Source organism: Octodon degus, unplaced genomic scaffold (assembly GCF_000260255.1).
Source record: "Octodon degus isolate 3935 unplaced genomic scaffold, OctDeg1.0 scaffold00058, whole genome shotgun sequence".
In the NCBI taxonomy this organism is placed as follows: domain Eukaryota; kingdom Metazoa; phylum Chordata; class Mammalia; order Rodentia; family Octodontidae; genus Octodon; species Octodon degus.
Genome location: NW_004524634.1, coordinates 5,231,370 through 5,243,205, shown reverse-complemented (window position 1 = coordinate 5,243,205; position 11,836 = coordinate 5,231,370). Strand labels below are relative to the sequence as shown.

The following is an 11,836-nucleotide window of genomic DNA, read 5'->3' as shown; positions in this document are numbered from 1 at the left end:
AAGTGTTGGTGTGACCTGGACATCCTGCCCACCTTGCCTCTGCGGTGGAAATTCCAGTGCACCTCTAGAGCAGATAGTGTCTGTGTTCTACCTGTCATCAGAGCCAGTGTGTGTGTGTGTGTGTGTGTGTGTGTGTGTGTGTGTGTCTGTCTGTCTGTCTGTCTGTCTGTCTGTCTGTCTGTCTGCCTCCAGCCCCTTTTCTATGCTTTCACTTCCAGCACCCAGCTTTTTCCAGAAGTCTGTCTTCAGCCTGTGGGTTTACACATGGAAAATTAAGGCTTTCACTTTGTAGTCACTGGCAGGCACAGGACTGTGCAAGCCAGAGGTCCTAGGTGGGGCTCAGGCTAAAGCTGCCCCTGAGGGGCTTTGCCTGGGATCACCCCCTTCCGGCTGTTTCCTCTCCCTCTTAATAATCCACCTGAAAGAAACTCATTGTAGAATCTGGTTCTGGGAAACCTGTCCTAAGACTGAAATACTCTAAGAGCTCCTGAAAAGGTACTCCTCACCCAGCCTCACTCTCAGAGGGCAAGTGAGGTGACGGTGACAGAGGAATGTCTGACACGGAAAGCCTCTGTGCTTGACCACTGGGCCCCACTGCCTTCAAGGGGGTGTGTCCAGTGTAGCTCAGAGGCCAGCTAGGACGTGACCAGGAGCATGGAGACTGGGTTTGGCCAGGTGGAGAGAGGAAAGGGGCACTGGGCAAAAGTGAGGACCTAGTTCTGCCTCTATTTGGGTGGTCTAAAAACTAGTAAATTAGCTTAAGAGAAGGGTAATGCTAATATCTACTTCATTAGGAGGAAATCCATGTAAAGCTCTTAACTCTATCCTTAGCATATTGTAAACAGTCACTAAATGTTAGCTATTGTTATCCCTTTTTTCTTCATAGTAATTTGTGGATGCTTCTATTAATTTTTGTATCATTGTCTCATGTGAGAAGTGTATGTCTGTCTCCCTCTTTATGCAGTAAGTTCCTGGTTGGTAGGAATTATCTTTGTTGGAAACATAAATATCATGTGAACTTATTTAAGAATTCTGCAGATAAAATTTTAGTAAATACTTGTAAAATTAAATAAATTAACCACAGTTGATCAATGGAAGAGGGTAGAGGAATAAATGATGGGGAGAGAGAGAGACAGAGAGAGACAGAGACACAGAGAGACAGAGAGACAGAGAGACAGACAGACAGACAGACAGACAGACAGACAGACAGCAGGAAAAAGAGAAGGAGCACAGGGAAAAGGAAAGAAAACGTTCTTTTTTTTGGGCAGAACTGGGGATTAAACTCAGGTCCTTGTGCTTGCCAGGGAAGCGCTTATTCTACCGAGCCATTTCCCTGGTCCCAAGAAAATGTTCTTAAGGGTACTATTACTTTCTTGATTAGTTTGGGAGGCAAAATGCAACCTAATCTTCAGTGATTCAGAACCTCAGAGAGATCTTAGACCTGTTGTGGCCTAAGTACTTTGCCTAAGTACTTGAGCCACTCATGTCACATATTGTAAGCCTTTTGTTTTTGTTCTTTACTGTGTCACCCTTATATCTGTGAAAGTCCAGGTTGCTTAACTCCTAAGACCTCTCTAGTTCTCATCTTTTCTTACTCATGTTCAAGAAAACAGATACCCTGGTAAAGTAGTAGCAGCACTGACATTGGTGTCAGGTACACTTGGATTTTAATCTTAGTTCTGTGAGATCTTCAGCAAGAACTTAACTTCCATGAGCCTCAGTCTCCTCATTTATATGGGAATAATAGTAGTTACTACCTCAAAGGCACACTTTCTGAATTAGAAATAATATGTGAAAACCTCTTAGTGTTGCGTGTGAGATGGCCTAGACAAGGAAGAACCACATCCAAAGAAATAAGTCTTGCAGGTTTAATGTGTCATGACTGATAACAGCGATTTCAAGGGGATTCTTGGGAAACTTTTCTGATTTTAGAAGCACTTCCTGTGAACAATGGAGGGGCCTGCTTCATCATACTCAGGCTTGCTGATCCACATTTGCTGGAAGGTGGAGAGAGAGGCCAGGATGGAGCCTCCGATCCATACTGAATACTTTCGCTCTGGCGGAGCAATAATCTGCAAAGAGCAAATGTGATGATGCTCAGCCTTCAAGAGAACAGGCAAGGAACCCAGGTACAATGTACTCACCTTCCCCCCTAAAAATGAATAGAGAAGTAGGACCAGAAACCATTTTACCCTGCTGTCAGGCTGTTTCAAGAAAGGGCACCACCATAGTCAGAAGTGAACCAAATAAACATTATGGCAGGCTAGATTATTGTCCAAAAATGTCATCCTTTCACCCTTCCTCCACTCTTCCACAGGAAGAGCACATTACTTGTTCCCAATGTGTTTGGCTGGGCCATGTGTTATTCTTGTCCACTGGGATGTTAGTGGCTATGGCACAAATGGGGACTTGAAATGTGCTTACATGGTCAGACATACTCTCTCACATATCTGCCATGTTCATGAGAAAACTTCCCAAGATATTGGACCTCCAGCTGGGCCCACATTGAGAGACATGGACCCAGTAAACTGGCTACATCTGCAGAACTTCCTAGCCAAGCCTGACCTTGACCACTGATTCTCTGCAGACCTGCAGATGCATGAGCAGTCCATGCTAATTGTTGTGTACTCCCGAGGTTTCATGGTTGTTTGTTGCGCAGCAATAGCTGTCTAATACCAACATCCATACAAGTTACTTTGTTCTATTTTTATCTGGGCTTTAAATGCATGGGGGATTTGAGCTGGGATGTTTCTTTCTGCCCAGATCCTGTTTTGACCTTCCTCTGCTGTCAACAACTTATATCTGAAAAGTTCTTAAGTTCGTGCATACTTCACTCTTTCCATTAGGAGTCCTGAGCTTAACTTTTAGAAATTGGTTCTTGTGTCCAGTAACATTGAATACTATCTAAATGGAATCCTTGGCTCTTCAACTAATTTCTAATTTTTTTTGTCTAGATAAAGTTGCATTATGTAGAGGCTCTTAAACTCACTCTGTAGCCCATGTTAGCCTGGAACTCACAGTGATACTCCTGCCTCAGCGTCCTGAGTGCGGGGATTATAGGTATGCACCATCATGCCTGACATTCCTAGTTTCTGAAGGGTCTAAGAATCCAGTGCTAGAGCAAACCAGAGACTAAACTCATTGATTTGGGTCTCCTTAAAAATCTTTACTTAGTTCCTAAGTTGCAGAGATCATGGAATTGTACAATAAGTAGGATGTTTAAAAGTGGTCTTATTACTCAGATTTCTCAAGGACTGGGACTACACAGTTACTAAGAAAGGGACCAGTTCTACTTCTGGGAAATCCAAATAGTAAGAAAACTGTGTCTTGCCTTGGACTGGTGATCTTGATCTCCATTCCATCGCCACCCTAAATCTCTTCTTCCATGTCCTCAAGGGTTAGTTCCTCTTCTCCAATTCCTGCCCTCAATTCTTGCTGTCCAATTTGGTTAGGGGTTCTGTGCACCTTCGCACACCCCTGGTTACCTCTGCTCTATTTCTCCTGTCTGAAGTGCCCTTCCTCCTCCTCTTGTCTTCCTTAGGTTGGCTTAGAACTGATTGTTTCTACCAATTGGATCCTAAACTCCATGAATGCTGGTTCAGGGAAGAAGCTGAGGAATTCAGAAATGCATCCAGTCATTGGTGGCTGTTTATCAGTGTAGGTGAAGGGGGAACCTCAGACCTGTTGAACCAGATCTGAGGGTGAGGCTAGGTGTGGCATCTTAACATGTGGTCCTGGTAAAAAGCTTTTGCTCCAGGTTTGGCACTGTGCCCTCCATGTGGCAGGCCTTGCTAAGTGTGCTGTTCCTGAGGCTCTAGGTTAGGAAAACCTGAAGGCTTTCATTGGTTTGCTTGTGGTCCACTGTGCGCCCCGTGAAACACACTATGTGCTAGATAGGAGGAAGGCCTGGGACAGTCTTCCTTCTGAAGAAAATCTCTCAGAATACTGACAGGGAGTACACTTCTTCATGCAGGCATATTCCTCAGAGACCAGCTTTGTTGTGAGACTTTCTACTAAATTGTTATTTATAGTCTCAACTCTTTTTTCTGGACCTGTTAGCAAGAAGATTCCAGAAGCCCTAAGACATTTCTATAATTACTTGGAGACTAGAGGCACAGCAGAAGTTGTAGGCAGGTATTCAGCTACAGGCCATGAGATAATGGGCCCTTGTGAGAAACGGTGTGAGGAAGGCCATTTCTTGTGTGTAGTCAAGTTGGACAGCAGGTCTGAGGTTGTTCACGGCTCAAAAAATGTCTCAGGGAGTCTGAAATGGCAGCTGGCACGGTGGTCACACATTTCATTCTCTTTTTGGAATTCTCACTCTCCTACTCTGGAATAACCTCAGTATTCTTTCTAAAGTTTAAAAATATTATAGTGTTGTCCTCTTCTTTTCTTTCTACCTCCTTCTTTTTGCTTTAACCTCTGCCACATTCTTTCTATCTTAAATTCTTTCAATCCTTCTTGTATAACATCCATGTGACCATATTTCTAGTGCATCAGGGCCCAAAGATTCTAATCCTCCAAGATGAATTGACTCCAGGCTGAAGCTGAACCCCAGAGACCACTAGACTACCAGGCCCAGCAGCATCTCTGGATAGGCAGGTGTTATGACTTGTGTCTGGGTGCCCCTCCAAAGCCTCATGCAGTGATAGGTGGGACTTTCTCAGAGGTGGCCTAGTCTAGAGTGTGAAGCTGGGATGGATTCATGGTGCAATGCTGGGATCAAGGGCCCTAGGATTAAGGTTGTGAGTGCTATTATCCTAAGCAGCCTGGATAAGATATAAGGATAGAAAGAGCAGTGGCTGGCCCTTCTGCTCAACATGAACTGTTTCTCCTCTGTTATGCCCACCTTCCGTGCCACTCTGCCTTGGAGCCAGTTCAACTATGCACTGAAACCTCTAAAAACTGAGTTAAATAAAGCTTTCCTCCTTTAACTTGAGTGTCAGGTATTTTGGGTCAGCAATGAGTAAAGTAACTATGGCAGTGGGTCTTTGAGCAAAAAACAGGAAAAGGCAACTAGAACAAGAGTCACCTTGATCTTCATGGTACTGGGGGCCAGGGCTGTGATCTCCTTCTGCATCCTATCAGCAATGCCAGGGTACATGGTGGTGCCCCCGGAGAGGACATTGTTGGCATACAGATCCTTACGGATGTCAATGTCACACTTCATGATAGAATTGTAGGTTGTCTCATGAATTCCAGCAGACTCCATGCCTAGTAGAGATTACAGTAACTGGTAAACATCCATCTATTTCACCAATACACATAGCTTTATACCCTCATGTGATCCCTTTTCTCTACCCTTAATCAGCCTCTCAGGTAGATCATAAGATCAGATCCCCTAACTGGTCATTTGTCTTTGGCCTCTTTCCCCCACCTCTGTGCCCTTTTCTAATCTTTCACACCATTTCATATTTCTAATGAAACACTTTCTATATCATCTTCTTTTCCCAGATTTGAGATATAATTCATATGATATAAAATTCACCATTTAAAAATATATAGTTCAGTAGTTTTTAGTATATCCAGAGTTGTGAAACCATTACTATAATGCAATTTTAGAACATTTTTAAGGCTCCCAAAGAAACCCCATGTGGATGAGCATCTATTCCCCATTTTCCTCTCATGTACTATGTAAGGAAGTAATGATTAAAATTATATTATTAACTTTAATACTATCTTATCTCCATTTTATAGATGCAGAAACAGCAGTTTGAAGAAGATAACAAGTCCAGGGAGATAAGGCTTGAGGGGACAGAATCAGGAATTAAAACAGTCTGAAAGCCAGGTACTACAATATACACCTATACCTCCAGAGACTGAGGAAGGAAGATTGTAACATTTAACCAAGCTTGAGAAGCTTAGCAAGACCCAGTTTGAAAATAAGAAATAAAAGATGGTTGAGCCTATAGCTCAGTGTAGAAGCCCTGGGTTCAATCTCAAGTATCACAAAACAAAGGATACCTGCTCCTGGAAGGAGCAGGTGTGAGCCCGAAACGAACCCTCTTTACCCCTATAGATATGGTCTCTATGACCCAACTGCTAAGTAATCTCAGAAGCATCTTGAAACACATAGTGAATCAACCTCAATCTTAGTTCCACGTTATATTCTCTATCTTGCTTTTCCTTTACCTTGATTTTCTTCCTCTTTTAAAGTAGAGTTTATCTCTTGGTACTGTTTGCTATATAGTTTCATCTCTTTCTAGTAAAATGTGGACTATATAACAATGAACAAAGTATTCATGACTCCTGGTGTTTCTTCCCATAACTCACCATCCCCTAAGGCCACTGCCCTCTAGATCCACCAGCAGGTCCCGTGGGCCATAGCTCACCAATGAAGGAAGGCTGGAAGAGGGTCTCAGGGCAGCGGAAGCGTTCATTGCCAATGGTGATGACCTGCCCATCTGGCAGCTCATAGCTCTTCTCCAGAGAGGAAGATGAGGCTGCTGTGGCCATCTCATTCTCAAAATCCAGGGCCACATAGCACAGCTTCTCCTTGATATCTCTCACAATTTCTCGCTCAGCTGGAAGGAGCAGAAATGAGAAAGTGAATACTCGGCTGTGGCAGTTTGTTTGTGCGGTTGTTATATCCATGAAAACTTTTTTTCAGCTAGTTTGGCTGGAGTCTTAGGATGATGACAGAACTGCCCCTGAAGAGAGACAAAGGTATCTCCATACTGTGTTAATTTTCCACTTCTTTTTCTAAATCAACAGTTCAAAGACTTGTTGCCCAAGTAAGACTTTGTATTTTCTCCTTGCTTTTATCCTGCAGTCCCAACAAAGTTCGGTGGGCCTTCCAGGGGGTCTAACAGGGCACATTTTTACCTGAGGCTCAGTCTCACACTTTGTGACTCTAACAGAATCTAAAAGTCCCTTTCCTAAAACTTCTCTTGCCATGGTGGGCCATAGGACTGCCTCTCCTTAGAAACTCAGTCTTCTTGCATTCTGTTTGTCCTCAGACACAACAGAAGCACCCTTAGGTAAGGCAACACACCAGATCCTCTCTCTCATTTAGTTTTGTCCAATCTACTAGTCTTAGAGAGACATAAGCAGAGACAGCAGCAGGCCTCTGGAGAAGGAGGGAATTCTAAGAAAGGGCATCAAGACAAGTGCTGCTTAGAACAACTAGGCCTTGGCCTCAGTTGGGCACTTTCCTTCTTTAGTAAGGCCACCCAGACTGTTAGGCCTTGTCCAGAGGTACAGACCTAGCTATGGTCTCTTGGTGTGCCCAAAGACAGTTCGAGGACACAAGATTAGAAATTCTCACTGGTTCTGAGAACTTCTTCACTCCTAGGTCAGATTTGGCTCTGCATTCAAGTCAGAATCAAGAAAGGGGTCGAATACCTGTGGTCACAAATGAATAGCCTCTCTCTGTGAGGATCTTCATGAGGTAGTCCGTGAGGTCGCGGCCAGCCAGGTCAAGGCGCATGATAGCATGGGGTAGGGCATAACCCTCATAGATGGGAACATTGTGGGTGACACCATCCCCTGAATCCAGGACAATGCCTGTAGATAAGAGGGGAGAGGTCTGTGAAAACCTCATTTTGTCTTTTACCTGTTTATAGGATCTGATACCAAGAAACCCTCAACTAACTGTATGGTTCTTCAGTAGTTAAGTAGTAGTAGTCGAATAGTTAAGTAGTTTAGTAGTTCATACATTGATCTAGCCAATGTACTAAGACAATGTTGTTAAGAAAATTCACGCAGCATGAGTATTATCCATCATAGTATTTGTGTGTATGTGTGTGTGAGCAGAAATTTTTTATCCTAAGTGAAACTGTAAACCTCTGGAAGGCAAAATATGTCTCCTTTTTTTAGATTCTTTGAACCATATTTATGATAATGTACACCACACATTCTTTTAAGTGAGATTGGATACTTGGCAAACCCTTTAGGAGTCAAATTGACACATATGAAACTACACTAAGAATGTTAAATCTAGAAGAGCCATGGAAAATTGCCAAATTGAAAAAGATTACTATTATCTATTCATAAAACTTTTAGTAGCTAGGTGTGGTGGCATATACCTGTAATTTCAGCACTTGGGAGGTTTAGGGAGAAGGGTTGCCACAAGGTCAAGGCCAGCCTGAGCTACATAGTGAAAGCTGGTCTCAGATAAAGCCTTTTAGCAAGCCATGACAGAAGGTAATATTTCTCAACACAACAAATCTCTTTTGATTCAATAGTCACATCATAATTGTAGAGAAACCCTAGAATATCACCATTGTTATTGATTATTGTCCTGGTGATGTAGTCAGTGTACTAAGACAGAAAACACAAATAAGAATTATTACATAAAGAAAACAGAATTGCCATCATTTGCAGATGACTCGGAGGAATCAACTAAGAGACCATTAGACATGAGATAGTTCAGATGCAAAAGAAACACTCAAAACCCAGTAACTTACACTATGTAAGACTTTTCATCACAGTATATTTTATTTTATTATAGGAACTGGGGATTGAACTCAGGCCCTTGCCCTTGCCAGGGAAGTGCTTATTCCACTGAGCCATCTCCCCAGCCCACAGTATATTTTATAATAAAAATCAGAGACCATCTAAATGTCCAGCAAAAGAAAAGTGGTAAAATGAGTAAATAGAACCATCCCCCAATGACTACTATCATGTGTCCAGGAAGCAAGTTTACAATGTAAGATAAAGTCCAAAGACCAGGACAGCACACAGTGTATGCCATATGTTTCCCTCTCTGTCTTTACTACCTGTAGCAAGTTTATCTTTATTTTTGTCTCTCCCCCACTAAATTGCTAGCTGTAAAATAGCAGGGTCTGTCTTGTCAGTGTATGATCACGGCCTGGTACAGAGTTTGGCATATCATAGAGAGCAGTGGAAAATATTTGGTAGATGAATGGATGGATAAATCAAGTAATACAGGATGAGTGAGCATTTGAACAGTGTTTGTGGGAGCTGTTGAGTCCCTACAAAGGACCACTTTAGGTTGAAGTTCTGTTTTCTGAGCATCTTTCTATAGCACCCTCGTACAGCACCTGCTGGTGCATCCATTATCATAGGACCTACTGTGGCTGCTTCGTGAGGTAGAAACATTCCAGTGTTATAGGATACATGTAGAAGATCCTGGAAAGACTTCTGTGAGGGGACAACCATTGCTAGTAGAAGGAGGATAAAGGATATACTAGTTATGCTTTGTTCAGATAAATTCTTTCCAACTATATGAAGTAGGCTCCAAGCCAGCATTCCCCCATGAGTAATCTCCTCTGTTATCCCTAAGCAAGATTTTCCTCTGAGCTTTTTTGGTGTGTGTGTGTGTGTGTGTGTGTGTGTGTGTGTGTGTTTTAGTACATGTTTGCAGTACATAATGCTTACCCTGGACTTTGGTTGTATCCTTGATTCTTCTGAGGAGGAGACTATTCAGAAGCCCATCTTGTCCCTACTTCCCTTGAAGTCAGAAAAGGAATGAATTCCAGACCCCCTTACCTGTGGTGCGGCCAGAGGCATAGAGTGAGAGCACGGCTTGAATGGCAACGTACATGGCAGGGACATTGAAAGTTTCAAACATGATCTACAAGGACAATGGAAAACAGAGGATGGCAAAAAACACAGTGCCACTTGACCTACAGAATGGTTTGTAATCTTGGGCCTTGGAGATAGCTCAGCAGTCTATGTGTCTGCCTAGGCAAATGCAAGGACCTGGGTTCGATCTCTGGTACCACATGCCATGCCAGCCCCACCTTGGGCATGCCAAGTTGGCCACCAAGACCCGGTATGTGGTGAGACCCTGTACCAAATACATTTTAAAAAATGGTTTGTAATCTTTATTAAGGGCAGGGACTATGTCAATTTGGTACTTATCTTACTCCCACTTCCCATAGGACTTGGCCTGATCAGGTATATAGCAGGTCTTTAAAAATTCGGTTGCATTGACACATGAAAGGCAGAAAGTATTTGCTGAGCATCCATGTTGCACTCTTAGGCCAGTGCTGAAGTATTCCTGAATCTTACCTGGGTCATCTTCTCCCTGTTGGCCTTGGGATTTAGTGGGGCCTCTGTGAGCAGGGTGGGATGTTCTTCTGGGGCTACCCGCAGCTCATTGTAGAAGGAGTGGTGCCAGATCTGGTTGAAACAAAAGCCAGATGAGCCCTGCAGTCTCCCAGTGGGCTGGGAAAATCTGCCTGGCCTGCCCATGCTTGGGGAGTGTGGCCCTACTTGCACAGGATGGGGCTGGATCTGAAGAAGAGAACAGGCAGCTATGAATATTTCTGATCGACATTTACAGGGTATATTCTTTCTCAAGAGAGCCTCAGCTTGGTCAGACCTGGGGCTAATATCTTTTCTATGTTGATTATTTCTACTTGACCTTTCCTCTTCTTCCCTTTTCTTTTCTTTCTTTTTTTTTTTTTCCTGCAGTTTTGTGCTCAAGGGAAGCCAGGTGTGTTGCATCATTGCTTTCTGGCTTCTGGCTGTGGTTGCAGAAGGACAATGCTAGCAGAAAACACACACTGGGGCAAAGAAAGAGATCCGGGCATTTCTGGCAGTGGAGAGTCCTCCATGAACACAACTTCTGTTGGGTGGCCCCTCTTCTAGAACTCCAGCTCTCCCTGGGTTCCAGCAACACTTCACCTGCCCCACCTCACACCTTCAGTGTTAGGGATATAAGAGCTCCCATTATTGGGGTACTGGGGTGCCACAACATGCGTTTCCTGTTCATGCCCTTGTAAGTAGTCTTTCATTTAATCAGTATATATATATATATATATCCTTTGGTTCTATTTGTCTGTTTAAGTACTAACCAGGCTGGTGCTTGGGAGCAGAGGTTTTGTAAGCTCAGTCCTGTGACATTTTAGGCTGGATAATTCCATGTTTGAAGGGGCAGAACTGTGCATTGTAAGGAGTTTAGCTGTATCCCGGGGCTCCACCCACTACATGTCACTAGAGTCTCTCCTGCTGTGATGATCAAAAATGTCAGATCAGAATTACCAAATGCCTCCTGGGAGAAAAACCATCCCAGTTGAGAAATAGTGCTTTAAAGAAAGTTATTTCTCCTTCCTAAAGCTACCAGTTCCCTCTTTATTGATCCAAGAAAGCCAAACAAGTCTTACTGTGGGGGAATTTGGCAAATAGTGTTAGAGACATGGGTTGCTGGTTGCTTTAGAAGTGGGACTTGAGGTTGTTTGATCCTATTAGACCCCTATATTTTATGGACTCTGGGCTGGTGCTAAGAATGATGAAGTAGATATGAATCAGACACAGTACTCAGTTTTTAGTTTCAAAGTCTAGCAGGATGAGAGTCACAAAGACAAAATACAAAGACAGAGCCACATTGTAAATGAAGGAAGAGGCAAGAGTTATCATTATCTGAGGGATCCGAATGAGTCTAAAAATGAAGATCTCCAGAGACTGAAAGGACAGGGAGGCAGAGGAAATGGTACAAGCAGAGCCTAAGGACTGTGAAAATTCCACAGGAGCCTGAAGGAAGGATCTGGGCTTAATGAGATGATAGAGCATTTCTTAAAATATGCTTCTCATAGTGCACACTTCTAATTCCAGCACTTGGGATTATGAGTTCGAGGTCAGGCTGGGCTACATAGTGAATTCAAGGCCAACCTAAACTGCATGGTGAAACCATATCTAAATCAGTACCTTTAGATGTGGGCCAAAGAATTTGTACTTCATTCATTTTTTTCAATAAAATACTATGCCTTAATAGTTAAAAATGTTGATATTTTAAAAATTGGGAAAATATTTTAAAATGAAATAAACCACTTAAAAAAAAAGAAATAAACCCTTCATATTTGTATCACTTAGTGACAGTTAACATTTTGGCTTTTTTCTCCACCCAAATCTTGTCCTTGTCTTTTAA

At 42.9% G+C, this 11,836-nt stretch overlaps 1 protein-coding gene across 1 annotated transcript in view; it reads right to left on the bottom strand.

The window, feature by feature from the left end:
- Positions 1 to 1,854: 1,854 nt before the first annotated feature.
- The window catches only part of Actg2 (actin, gamma 2, smooth muscle, enteric), a 22,417-nt gene continuing 12,435 nt past the window's right edge, over positions 1,855 to 11,836 (bottom strand). Inside the window, exons 4-9 of the mRNA XM_004634096.2 lie at positions 9,979 to 10,089; positions 9,454 to 9,538; positions 7,345 to 7,506; positions 6,333 to 6,524; positions 5,033 to 5,214; positions 1,855 to 2,072 (exon numbers count right to left, since the gene is read on the bottom strand). Coding sequence (XP_004634153.1) covers positions 1,929 to 2,072; positions 5,033 to 5,214; positions 6,333 to 6,524; positions 7,345 to 7,506; positions 9,454 to 9,538; positions 9,979 to 10,089 — 876 coding nt within the window. The 3' untranslated portion in view covers positions 1,855 to 1,928. The remainder of the gene's footprint in view (positions 2,073 to 5,032; positions 5,215 to 6,332; positions 6,525 to 7,344; positions 7,507 to 9,453; positions 9,539 to 9,978; positions 10,090 to 11,836) is intronic.